At 44.9% G+C, this 12,421-nt stretch overlaps 1 protein-coding gene across 4 annotated transcripts; it reads right to left on the bottom strand.

The window, feature by feature from the left end:
• Positions 1-390: 390 nt before the first annotated feature.
• Positions 391-11,459, bottom strand: Trim34 (tripartite motif containing 34). Of its 4 annotated transcripts, none has more exons than XR_013043903.1 (8): positions 11,284-11,459; positions 8,497-9,123; positions 7,959-8,054; positions 6,945-7,175; positions 4,071-4,093; positions 2,232-2,346; positions 1,947-1,973; positions 391-1,571 (listed from the first exon to the last, which is right to left on the bottom strand). XR_013043903.1 is itself a non-coding variant. In XM_015997716.3 (8 exons), the coding sequence occupies exons 2-8, from the start codon at positions 8,917-8,919 to the stop codon at positions 1,009-1,011; spliced, it is 1,464 nt and encodes a 487-aa protein (XP_015853202.1). In that variant the 5' UTR covers positions 8,920-9,123; positions 11,272-11,458; the 3' UTR covers positions 391-1,008. The 4 variants fall into 4 exon arrangements, 3 of the variants coding, with proteins under 3 accessions (XP_015853202.1, XP_006979086.1, XP_015853203.1); XM_015997716.3 differs by having other exon boundaries at positions 2,232-2,332; positions 11,272-11,458; XM_006979024.4 differs by having other exon boundaries at positions 2,232-2,332; positions 11,284-11,458.
• Positions 11,460-12,421: the final 962 nt, after the last annotated feature.

The raw sequence follows: 12,421 nt of genomic DNA, 5'->3' as shown, positions 1-12,421 counted from the left end.
ATCTTTTATTTAAATATCTCTTCAATAATTGTTTTGGGGCTGGAGAGATGGCTCAGCAGTTAAGAGCACTGATTGCTCTACAAGAGGTCTTGAGTTCAATTCCCAGCAAACACATGGTGGTGGCTCACTACCATCTGTAATGAGATCTGGTGCACTCTTCTGGCCTGCAGACATACATGCAGGCAGAACACTGTATACATAATAATAAATCTTTGAAAGAGAGAGAGAGAGAGAGAGAGAGAGAGAGAGAGAGAGAGAGAGAGAGAAGGAAAGAAAGAAAGAAACTTACATCAGGACAGTTGAGAGCAGAATTTCAGAACTTACAAATTGAGATCTCAGTAATTACTCAGAAGGGCACAAAGCTATAAAATAGTCATGTGGCTTATAATGTTCAGAAATCATAAATATGTTTATTATGTACAAGACAGTCAAGTGAGTATATTTACTGATATTTAGATTCATATAATGATCTTAGGTGCATTTTAATTTCCAGTTTTAAAAAATCTCTTAATTTATTACACTTTGTAAGAGGCAGAATTTGAATTTGTATACCAGACAACCCTAACTCTAGGCTACACATTACTGTTTATATTTTCTATTCCTTGACTCCCTGTTGAACGTGAGATATCCTAGGCAAGCCAATGTATTCTTAAAAACTCATTGTGATGGTCAGGAGGCCAGTTATGGATTATCTTAAGTAATAGAGATGAGTGGCTAACTGGTGTCATCTCATTTCTTCAAGACAAAGGGAAATATGAAGTCAGTGGGCATGGATGTTATACTGATTGATCCAGTGGGCTTTCAGCTTGATTAGCTGCTTTTGAGGATATGAATAAGAGTAAATGGGTAAGCATCTCTCCAAAATGATGCCAGATTCACCACATCTAAGCACTACTTAAGTTTTTAAGAAGGGAGACCAAGGGGAAAGGTGTCCAAATGACACAGGTATGTCCAGATAAAGGCCTCAAGGCAAGAAGTAATACCAGAAATTGATGAGAATGAGAAGACTCAGGAGTTCAGAAGACACAGGGTCATGGGGGCTGGGCAGTCCCAAGGATTGAAGTATGGATACACAGGTTTGGAAAAGCAGCATTGAGAGAATGTGTAAATGGGTGACCCGTGGTTTGTGACATTAAAGAAGGACACTATGCCCTCTTCACAGTCAAGGAAAACCCCAACCCGATGGAGAGGGACAGCCACAAAGGGGGTCAGAACTGTAGGGTCACAGTTGGAAGAATCCTCAAAGATACTATACTTTGATCCATCCTGTAACCCTATAACCCAGTAGCCATTCTGAGGTTTGTATCTGTGGTAAACATTTGGCTGATTTTTGCCTCGTCTAACATCAAACTTTAAATTTTTACGTTTTCTAGCATAAACTCCCAGAGTCCAGGCACTCTTCTTGGACACATCCACTTCCCAGTAATGTTTTCCTGAGAAGAAACATTTGGAGCCCAAGACACCATTATTATAACACTTAAATGGCCAAATGGGCACAGATGTCACTTGTCTGTGATCTTCTGAAAGAATAAGATTCAAATTTAGGTTTTCTGGATTAAATGTGAAGTCCGCTGCAAGGGAAAAGAGAAAGAAAAAGGTCAGGCAACAGATACAGTGGTAGCCTGTTGTGAAAACCGAACACTGGAAAGGTTAGGGGGAAATAGTATTAATTGATTGTGGGAGATGGTAAAACAACACAAACATGTTATATAGTGGTTGTTTTAGGGCAGGGTCTTGCTAAGTAGCCCAGGCTAGCCTTAGACCTGCAGTTCTCCTGCCTCATTTCCCTGGTGCTCAAATTATAGGTCTGTACCACCATACAAAGCCTTAGAGGAACACAGTATGTGTACGTTTAACACAGGAGACGAAGGTGATGAGACCTCACTGAACCAAGACTTCAGAGTGGTGATCAGAACACAGTGATTTGAAGATCTGCAACTTCTTACCCCAGTAGCCACGGACAGCTGTTAGCTCTGAAACAATAAAAGATTCGGTGACTTTATTAGAAGCAAACTTTGGAAGAAGTAATACTCTCTCTAGAGGTGAGAAAGGCAACTGGTAAAGGAGAGGACCCACCAGATCCGTTACAGTGCTCCCTCAGATACAACTGCATCCTCTTCATCACAGAGTGCCCCTCCCTGGCCGCCCTCCTCTCTTCACCTTTACTTTTCAACTTACTCCCCATGACAAAGGAGCCCTCTATGGACACCCCCCGCTGTGCCCCCACTCACTTCTGAACTTGCAGAGCATGTCTCTCAGATCAGGAGCTTGGAATATCTTCTTCAGTTTCTTAGAAACTGCTTTTGGCTTCTTCAGTGTCCAGATCTGACTCCTAGGGATGAAGAACTATTTCAACCTTTCCCATCTCTGCCCCACTGTTGTCTCTGTAACCCAACTATCCCCTCCCACATCACTGGTGTGGGACACCCGAGGAGCCTCAGGGAAAGCCCCGACTCTGAACAGAGACATAGGAGGCCTCTGCGAAATGTCCCCGCTTACCTGAGGTGTGTCACTGGGAGTATCTATACTTCGTGAAATCACAGTTGCCTCACCTAAATACGGGGTGACTTCTACCTCCCTTGAAACCTCATGGAAATAATACAAATTCGGGTGAGAAGCACAGGGAAGCCTTTGCTGCCTCACTGAAGGTAGGGTGCAGATATATGAGTTCTCAAGGAAACTAAGGGCAAAGCCACAGGTCCTGCCTGTTTCCCCGGGCTCTGCACAGACAGCCTGTGTGTGGGTGAGTAGTTCAAAGCCAGGATTCTAGCAGTACCCCACATTAGAGAGAACAGATGCTTAGGGGAAGAACAAAGCCTGGACTCCAGTGGTGGCCCACATCAGAGATAGCAGACTGTAGTGGGGGAAAGTTTACACAAGAAAAGTGAGGGCTCAAAATGAATGTGGGCAGCCAGACATGATGGCTCCTGCCTGCAATCCCAGCACACAGGAGGCAGAGGCAGGAGGCTCAGCAGCTTGAGGTCAACCTCATCTACTTAGCAAGTTCAAGAGCTCTCTTGGCTGCATGGAACCCTGTCTCAAAAACAAAACAAAAACAAAAACAAACACCAACCCCCAAATGGGCCTAGTTCTAACTTTATGTGTTTTTAAAGGAAGTTGATGCTGTCAGGTTGACAACTATAGATTCAATGATAATACTTTAATATAAGCGCTTGTAAAGCTTGCCAAACAAGAGATCCATTATTGGAAACTTAGGTAAGAATTACAAACCCCAAGGTGTGTGTGTGTCTGTTTTTAAAAGTCAGTAATCGTCTATTCTCAGTGAACACAGTAAGAATGATGAGCAGTGCCCATGGCCTCTCTGAGGCATTGGTCAGGCTTTCTGTGTACAAAACACCTATGAACCAGGAGATTCGGGACTGGCAGCAGGAAGGGAGTGTGAAATAGTGAAGTTAAGTCACAGGAAAATGACTCTGAAATCTCTAATGCCCTTTGTGGCCCTAACTCTGGCTTAAACTGCCACATTCACTACCATTGAGTCTAGTTCATTCTCCACGGGGATGAGACGATCAAGTCTTTACCTAGGACCAGCAGTTCTAGGTAATGCGGCATCCAAATGCCCTCCATCTGGGAGAGATTTTCCCCACTGGCATAAAAATATTTGTAGTGTCTCCTGTTTTAGTTTGGGTTTCTATTGCTGTGATAAACACCACGACCAAAAACAACTTGGGGAGGAAAGGGTTTATTTCAGCTTACACTTTACAGTCCATCATGAAGGGAAGTCAGGGCAGGGACAGGAACTGAAGCAGAGACCGTGGGGGTGGGGTGGGGTGCTGCTTGATCCTCATGTCTCACTCAGCCTGCTTTCTTATATAATCCAGTACCATACAATACAACCCACATCAACCATTAATCAAGAAAATGACTCCTAGGCTTTGCCTGTGGGCCAATCTAATAGGTTCATCTGCTCAATTGAGGTTCCCCTTTCTCAAATGACTCTAGTTTGTGTCAAACTGACAAAAAAAAAAAAAAAAAAAAAAACCTAATAGGGACAACTACTAATCCATCTTTACTACACAAAAGCACCACTTGGAGTCAGCCATACGCACCATTTCAAGACACCGCTCATATCCTAGGGAAAAGGAAACAAAAACACAAGTCACAAAGTGTGCAAATTAGAGCAGGATTAGTGAAATAAAGCAAAGGAGGAGGAGGAAGAATCAAGAGTAAGCTATTTTATCTTTATTCTTTCCTAGTTAGCTTCTCTAAACGTGGCCCAGGACAGCGCTGAACTGTTGACCCCCTGCTTCACAGCTGAGGTTACAGATATTCACCACCCAAACTGGCTAAACATATGCTTTCTTTCCTTCTCCTTTTTTAAAAGTTATGTCAAAATATCAACAAAACCGGCAACCCTTAGGCTACACGTGCCAGGAAGAAAATAAAGAAGAGGTGCAATTTTCAAATGGGGAAGAAAAAAAAATGAGACATTGCTACTGACCTTGAAGAAATTAAAAAAGAATCATGGTGGCACATGCCTTTGATCTCACTCAGGAAGCAGAGAAAGGAGTTGGGATATATAGTGAGACCCTGTCCCAAAATAACCACAGCAAACAAAAAAATTAGAAAAGAACCCGTGGGGCCCCTGGCAGTGGGACCAGGATTTATCCCTAGTGCAGGAACTGGCTTTTTGGAGCCCATTCCCTATGGGGAAGGGCTTGGTCCTGCCTCAACTTGATATGTCAGAATTTGTTGACTCCCAATGGGAGGCCTTACCATCTCTGAGGAGTGGATGGGGGATGAGATAAGTGGGTGGTGATGGGGAGCGGGAAGAGGGGAGGGAGGGGGAATTGTAATTGGTATGTTAAATGAAAAAAAAAAAATGGAAAAGAACCACAGGAGCTGGGGTGTGGCTTGGAGGCAGAATTCTTACCTAAGAAGCCTGAGGCCCTGAATTCAATTCCTCAGCGCCTCCCCACTCCAGTTTGTTGTGTTATAAACAAATTAGATAAGTTAGAGGAGATGAACAAATTCTCAGAAGTACAGAACCAACCAATACTAATTCAAGAAGAGAGAAAATATGTATAGAATGAAAACATGTAAAAAGATTAGGGTGGTGGTGGCAAATGCCTCTAATCCTAGAGCCAGGCAGATCTCTGTGACTTCAAGGCCTGCCTGGTCTACAGAGTTAAGTTCCAGGACAGGCTCCAAAGCTACACAGAGAAACCCTGCCTCAATGCCCCGCCCCCCAAAAAAAGATTAGATTGGAAGTCAAGCTTCATGCAAGGAAAGACCAACCATGGCTTCACTTACTGAAAGTTTAAAAGAATAAATAACGCCAGTATTTTTAAAATTCTTTTAAAAAAATGTAAAATGGCTTTGTGTCATACTAAAATTGTTAAAGCATCACAGGGCTGGAGAGAGATGGCTCAGAGGATAAGAGAGGTGACTAGGTCCTGAGTTCAATTCCCAGCAACCGCATGGTGGCTCACAACCATCTATAATGAGATCTGGTGCCCTCTTCTAGCAAGTAGGCAAACATGCAGACAGAACACTGTATATATAGTAAATAAATAAATCTTAAAAAAAAATTGTTAGCCAGTGGTAGTGGCGGATCTCTGTGAGTTCGAGGCCAGCCTGGGCTACCAAGTGAGTTCTAGGACAGGTGCAAAGCTACACAGAGAAACCCTGTCTCAAAAAACCAAAAAAAAAAAAAAAAAAAGTTGTTAAAGCATCACAAGAAGAAACAAACAAAAGCACAAAAGCGTCATGGGGCTGGGGAGATAAAGCTTGGCAGTAGAGAGCTTGGGGACAAAACTTAAAAAAGGCAGTCAAGATGGCTCAGTGGGTAGAGGCGCGGGCTGCCAAACCCCATGATCTGAGTTCAGTGCCTGGGACCCATATAGTGAAAGGGAGGCCAGACTCCCACAAGCTGTCCTGTGATCTCTACATGTGGGCTATGGCACATATGCATGCATACATGTGCTCGTACACACACACACACACACACACACACACACACACACACACACACACACACAATAAAAAGAAATGCATTAAAAATTTAAATCCCAAAACAAATATAAAAACTCATGGCCATTATAATCATGACCAAATGGGATTTATCCCCTAAATGGAGGCTTGGTCCAACATAAATATATCAGTTAATGTGATAGACCATATGTTAGGATCCTGCCCTCACTCCCGCACATTTGCAGCTTGGGGTCTTGCATCTTACATCATCAGTAGACACTGGTGACTACGTACCTGCCTTAAAAAGCTGGACGCAGACCCCCACACTCTCTCTGCTCCCTCTCTGCTCCCTGCTCTCTGCTCTGTTCCGGCCATCTTTCTTTCTCTCCAGGCCTGGCTCTCCTCCCTCATATACCCTACTTCTTTCTAATAAAGCTCTTTGTAACTCTGGTAGTCGTGGCCGTGCCCCTGACTTTTCTGCTAGTAACCAGCGCCACCACCAGCACTGTTTATCACAACCATTACCATATTAATAGAATAAAGAATTAAAAAAATCACACAATCTCAGTGATGGTGGGGAAAAAAGCATTTGACAAATTTCTGTATACGTTGATGTAAAAACAAAAATAAAGAGAGCATACAGGATTAGAAATAGGCAGCATCTTCAGCCTGTCAAAAATATATAAACCCACTGGCTAACACACTTAATGGCAAAAACGGAATGGTTTCCCTTAAGACTGGAAAAGAGAGCTGGGCAGTGGTGGTGCATGCCTTTAATCCCAGCACTTGGGAGGCAGAGCCAGGTGGATCTCTTTGAGTTCGAGGCCAGCCTGGGCTACCAAGTAAGTCCCAGGAAAGGCGCAAAGCTACACAGAGAAACCCAGTCTCAAAAAAAAACTGGAAAGGAGACAAGAATATTATCTTCCACGACTTCCAATCAACATTGTTATTAGCTACAGGAAGGAAAGAGGCAATGTCTCTGCACTCTGAGGCAAGGGGCTCATTCCTACCTGTAGCAGCTCTGTAGTTGACCACTGGCACCGGCGCTCCAGATCTGAGATAAGTTCCTCCACCAACTGGCTCTGCTGAGCTAGCTCAGCCTCGGCCTCTGCCAGGCTGGCAAGTATCAGCTGCTCCTCTTCCTGAAGTCTTTTTAGCTCTCTCTGTTCCTCTTCATTCAGGATTCTTCTGAGCTCATTAAAACCCGTTTGTATCCTTTGTCTCTCAGTCTGGATCTGGCACTGCAGGAATGGACAGGGGGAGAGAGAGAGAGAGAGATATGTAATGAGTCTGTCAGGCTGAGGTAAGATGTCTGTGTAAGATAGTAGAACTTTGGGTGGAGAGATGGCTCAGTGGTTAAGAGCATTGGCTGTTCTTCCAGAGGACCCGGGTTCAATTCCCAGCACCCACATGGCAGCTCATGACTGTCTGTAACTCCAGTTCCAGGGGATCTGACACTATCACCTCCATACTTGTGGACAAAACACCAACACACATAAAATTAAGAATAAATTCTTAAAAAAAAAAAAAAGATAGTAGAACTTCAAATGAGGGCAGATGTAGGATAGAACAGCAGTCTGGGGGATGTTATAGTCTTCTATTTTCCCTTTAATACAAGCAAACCCAAACAAAAACAAAAACCAAACAACCCCATACTTGATTTATCTAGGCAACCTCCAAAAATAATACAAGACTGGAATAAGGTGTAGATTGCAGACAAATATCTTGGGCACTCACAGCGCCCCGCATTAGCACACCTGGTTTTGAAACCTAGAGAAAATTTTCTTTGCCTGGTGTCTTCCAGCAGAAGTGTAAGAGCCTCAGAGGAAAAGAGAAGAGCAAAGACTCTTCCAGCCTTTAACATTATACAGTTTATCTTCGCATTCAGTTCCAAATATTTACGTGTATTTACAAGTCGGCTCCCCATCCCTCATCCCTAAAAAGGAACTTATCAGATAGCTTTGGACTCAAGGTGAGGGGCCTAATTAGGACCAAAGGCTAAGGTTCCTCTCAGCATCTCCTGCCTTCCAAGAAATTCTGTCTTCTTTGATGTCAGCTTCCAATTTCTCCGCCTTCTTGTGCTCCTCCCTCAGCCTCTGGAGAGCTGTTTGGAGATTCTCCTGTGAGAAAGGAATCATATCTGTCATGCTTTCCACCTGGACAGAGAACTAACAAAGAAACCAGGCTGTTCCCAGAAAAGACCAGTTTACAGAAGACACAGAAGAAAATCTGAGGCGAAGGCATTCTTTATCCCTAGAGGAGCAGAGCCATGGTTTGCACACCCACCAGAGCCCGCACCTTCTTCCTTAGAGTAAGTATAGACCATGCAGCAAGTGCCATCTTTTCCTCACACTGATGATCTTCCCACAACCTGTTCACAGTATTCCCCAGCAGCAGCCTTGCTGGGAGGATTGCTGAAATCATCCTCTCACCCATGCCACGAAAGGGAAAGGTAACCCAGAAACCTTCTGCTCCTGGCCAAGAGACTGTGTGTGTACTGCGGGCCAACCCGTTATGTAAACGGGAAGAAAAGACATTTCTAGGCATTCCTCATGGCCTTACCTGACACTCCTTGACTGCTTCCTCCTGGAGGAAGGTGTGGTGACCATGATGCTCCCGAGAACGCTCACAAACCCAGCAAATGACCTTCCTGTCTTCCTTACAGAAGAGACGTAGTTTCTCTCCATGGTGTATACAGAGATCTCTCTTTTTCTCAAGGTCAGGGTTCAACTCGACTTCCCTGAGTCTCTCTACTATGTCTGCCAGATGCTGACTGGACTGTAGATTTTCAAATGAGAATCTAGTACCACACACAGGACAGCTGCTTTTTCCTCTGGGGTTGATCACTGCATTCTTTCTGTTCATGGTGATGCAGGCTTGGCATACATTGTGGCCACAGCCTAACCTCAGGGGTTCTTTCAAAAGCTCTTGGCAGACGGGGCAAATGGCCTCCTTCTGTACACGCATTGGAACTGCTGAAGCCATTATACTGCTCCCCGGGTTTTTCTTGTCCTAACTTCTGAGGCTCTTCTTTCTTAAGGACTGCTGGCTGGCTGGCTAGGCAGATTATAAAAGGACGGTATATCAGTCTGAAAAGGCAACTTAAAACAGCACGGCCACTTCGTATCCTTCAAGGTGGGTGATACAACAGCAGAAAGCACTTAATTTTCAGCTGTGAATGGACAGAATCTGAAACAAAGAACAAACCAATAATAATTTGGTGAATGGAACAGAAATACTCCAGATGCAGAATGTCGTGGCAGCAGAGAAGAGTAGGCGCTGAGGTGACATGAAGAAAGAATGAGGAGCCCAGCCAACACAATAAGCACAGGCCTCCGCACCGTGCAGAGGGGCAGTCTGACAACAGAAGACCTGGAATCTGCACACACACACACACACACACACACACACACACACACACACACACACACTGGCAATGGGCAAGGCCTCTCTTTTCTTCCTAGAATTTGGCCACAAAAAACAATCTTCGAGTCACCCTGGTAAGTTTGAGAGTATGTTTTCCTGATTCCATCATCAAAACAAACAAACAAACAAAAGCTGGGTGGTGGGGATGCATGCCTTTAATTCCAGCACTCGGGAGGCAGAGGCAGGTGGATCTCTGTGAGTTTGAGGCTAGCCTGGGCTACAGAGTGAGTTCCAGGAAAGGTGCAAAGCTACACAGAGAAACCCTGTCTCGAAAAACCAAAAAAAAAAAAAAAAAGAATAAAAAGGATCAATTAAACAGAGTTCTTTAAAAGGGTAAACAGGCCGAAAATATCTTAGCCAAAGGAGCAAAAAAAAAAAAAAATGAGAGGGGGTGGAAGCATGTGATCTGGACACACTGTATAAATGCACACAATTTAAAAAGAACAAAATATATTATTTTTAAAATGTAATAAAAGCTAATGAACATAAAACAGATGTTCAACCTACTGTTTATTAATACATAATAAAAAGAAAAGCTTAGGCCACAGAGTGAGTTCCAGGAAAGGTGCAAAGCTATACAGAGAAACCCTGTCTCGGAGGGGGGGTGGGGGGGGATCAATAAGGAGTCTGGAGAGATGGTTCAGTAGTTAAGAGCACTTTTTGCTCTTCCAGAGGATCCAAGTTCAGTTCCCAGCACCCATAGCACCCCTATAGTGACTCATAACTATCCATAACTCATGTTCCACAGGATTTGAAACCCTCTTCTGACCTCTGAAGGTACACATCCTTTCTCTCATGCTCCTTTTTCTTTCTATTATTTTTTTTCATTTGTATTTTGTTTGTCTGTTTTGTTTTTCAAGACAGGGTTTCTTTGTGTAGTCTTGGCTATCCTAGAACTAGCTTTGTAGACCAGACAGGCCTGACTCTGCCTTCCAAGACCTGGGATTAAAGGTGTGCACCAACGCCCAGCTTAATTTGTATTTTTGAGACAGGATCTCAAGGAGCCCTGGCCAGGCCTCAAACTAGCAGGATAACTCAGGGTCAACAGACAGAGAAAACTTCTTAGCAAGAACATGAACACCAAAGGCTCTCCTCAGCCATGCTAACTCTGGTTAACTAGCTCTGAGCAGGAAACAAGGAACTGACATAACCTTCAGTGCAAAGACCCAAGCAGGAAGAATGAGTGACAAGCCCTAAGGCAGGTGAGGACACCAAGGTCACTTCAACAGAAGCCATCATCGAGATGGGGGCTGGGGAAGGCACAGGCTTGCAAGTCCCACCTACTTATGAGGATCATGCAGGATGATGTTTGAGCCCAGAAGGCCAAGGCCAGCCTCAGCAGTGCAGTGAGATCAGTCTCAAAAATAATAAATGAATACATTAAAAAAAAATCAGTGTTAGGTAAAAACAAATAGAATCCTAAGACTGCAGTGCATAGGTACACAGGCTAAAAAGTGTTCACAGGGTTCAACTTCTTGTTCTCAAGTAGGTCAAGGGCTCGGGATGTCAGGAAGGTCACTGATAGCCCCTTCGTGGGAGCAGGAGGGGGGTAGAGGTTCTTCTTTGTCCAAGTCCCTGAAACTACAGTAGGTAATTTCTAGTAGGTAGAGGGGAGAGCGGGGAGAAGGATCACGGACAAGGGGGGAGGGGAGATTAGTTCTTGAGATTCCAGACCTGTTTGCAAGGTAGCACATCACAGCTGCAGAGCAGGAGGAAATGGGAAGGGCTTGCCCTGGAGAAAGAAGGGCTCCTCTGGAAAACAAGGCCTTCCTCTTCAACTTTCAAGTCGATTCCTCCCCAAACTCCTTTTCTCCCTTCACGGCACAATGGTTTCTGCGCGCTAAATGGTCTCCCCTAAGCTTCACTGAATTCTCTCCTCCCAAGGTCTCCCTCCCTCAGCCCTGCACAAACCTTCGTACACACCTTTAGACCCTCACCGCTGGGCCCCGCAGGTGAAATCTTTCCTCCAGGCTGAAGCGCTGAGGAAAGCCAGGGGTAGGCTTGGCTCAGCACCCGGGTTCAGCCAACCAGCGGCCCCTCCCTCTCCCGATATCGGGGAAAAGAAACTGAAACTCCAGACCAGCCCGGAGCAGGGAAGAGGAAGAAACTTCTGGGCCCAAGGGCTGGCAAAACTCTAGGCCGCCGATAGAGGGCGATGCAGTAACCTTGGTGATCCAGGGGGAACGGAAGACTTGACCTAGAGTTGAAATTTTCAGTGGCCAAGAGGTTTTTGCTGATAGTAGCCAAGAGCTGGTAGAGGCCATGTTAAGGGAAGATTCCACTCAGTAAGAAAGCAGCCACGGCCGGGCGGTGGTGGCGCACGCCTTTATTCCCAGCACTCGGGAGGCAGAGGCAGGTGGATCTTTGTGAGTTCGAGGCCAGCCTGGGCTACCAAGTGAGTTCCAGGAAAAGGCGCAAAGCTATACAGAGAAACCCTGTCTCGAAAAACCAAAAAAAAAAAAAAAAAAAAAAAAAAAAAAGAAAGCAGCCACGAACTCAGAAGAGGCAGGAGAAACCTTTATTAACGTAAGAGCCGGAAATCAAACAAATGGTCCAGTGAACTTTACAGTCTCTTAGAGCATTTACACGCCAGGCAGCAGCAGCATTTCTGTCTAGGCACTCGCTGAGGGTGGTCTCTGAGTTCCTTTGTCTTTAAAGGAAGTTCAGTTAGGCGGGCTTACAGGAATAGAAATCGCAGGAAGACATAGTTTGCGGCCATAACAATGCACAGGTGTTTCTGAATAACAATAGCCCTTTGGTTAGTTAGGTGTTTCTGAAGAACAATAGCCCCTTGGGTGTGAAAACAGGATCTGCAGCAAGCCCTTTGACTACTGTGACTACTTCAAGTGTCCCTGTCCCCACACCCCCAAGACATAGTGGCTTTTTTTCCTTTCCCAGATAGGGTTTTTCTGTGTAACAGCCCTAGCTGTCCTGCTCTGTCCTTGCTCTGTCGCCTAGACTGGCCTCAAACTCACAGAGATCCACCTGCCTCTGCCTCCCGAGTGGCTGGGATTAAAGGCGTGCACTGCCAATACCTGGCCATATAATGGTTTTTAACAAA

The sequence above is a fragment of the Peromyscus maniculatus genome, chromosome 1 (genome assembly GCF_049852395.1).
Source record: "Peromyscus maniculatus bairdii isolate BWxNUB_F1_BW_parent chromosome 1, HU_Pman_BW_mat_3.1, whole genome shotgun sequence".
NCBI lineage: Eukaryota > Metazoa > Chordata > Mammalia > Rodentia > Cricetidae > Peromyscus > Peromyscus maniculatus.
Note: the sequence above shows the minus strand (reverse complement) of the source record. Positions and strands in the feature narration are given on the sequence as shown.

Excerpts from the sequence above, each read along its gene's own strand:
- Trim34 (XM_015997716.3), bottom strand. The coding sequence starts at position 8,919 with ATGGCTTCAGCAGTTCCAATGCGTGTACAGAAGGAGGCCATTTGCCCC. Across the intron at positions 7,176-7,958 it reads AAGACAGAATTTCTTGGAAG|TGCCAGATCCAGACTGAGAG; the intron begins GCAGGAGATGCT and ends CCATTCCTGCAG. Across the intron at positions 1,974-2,231 it reads CATGCTCTGCAAGTTCAGAA|AGCTAACAGCTGTCCGTGGC; the intron begins GTGAGTGGGGGC and ends TTATTGTTTCAG.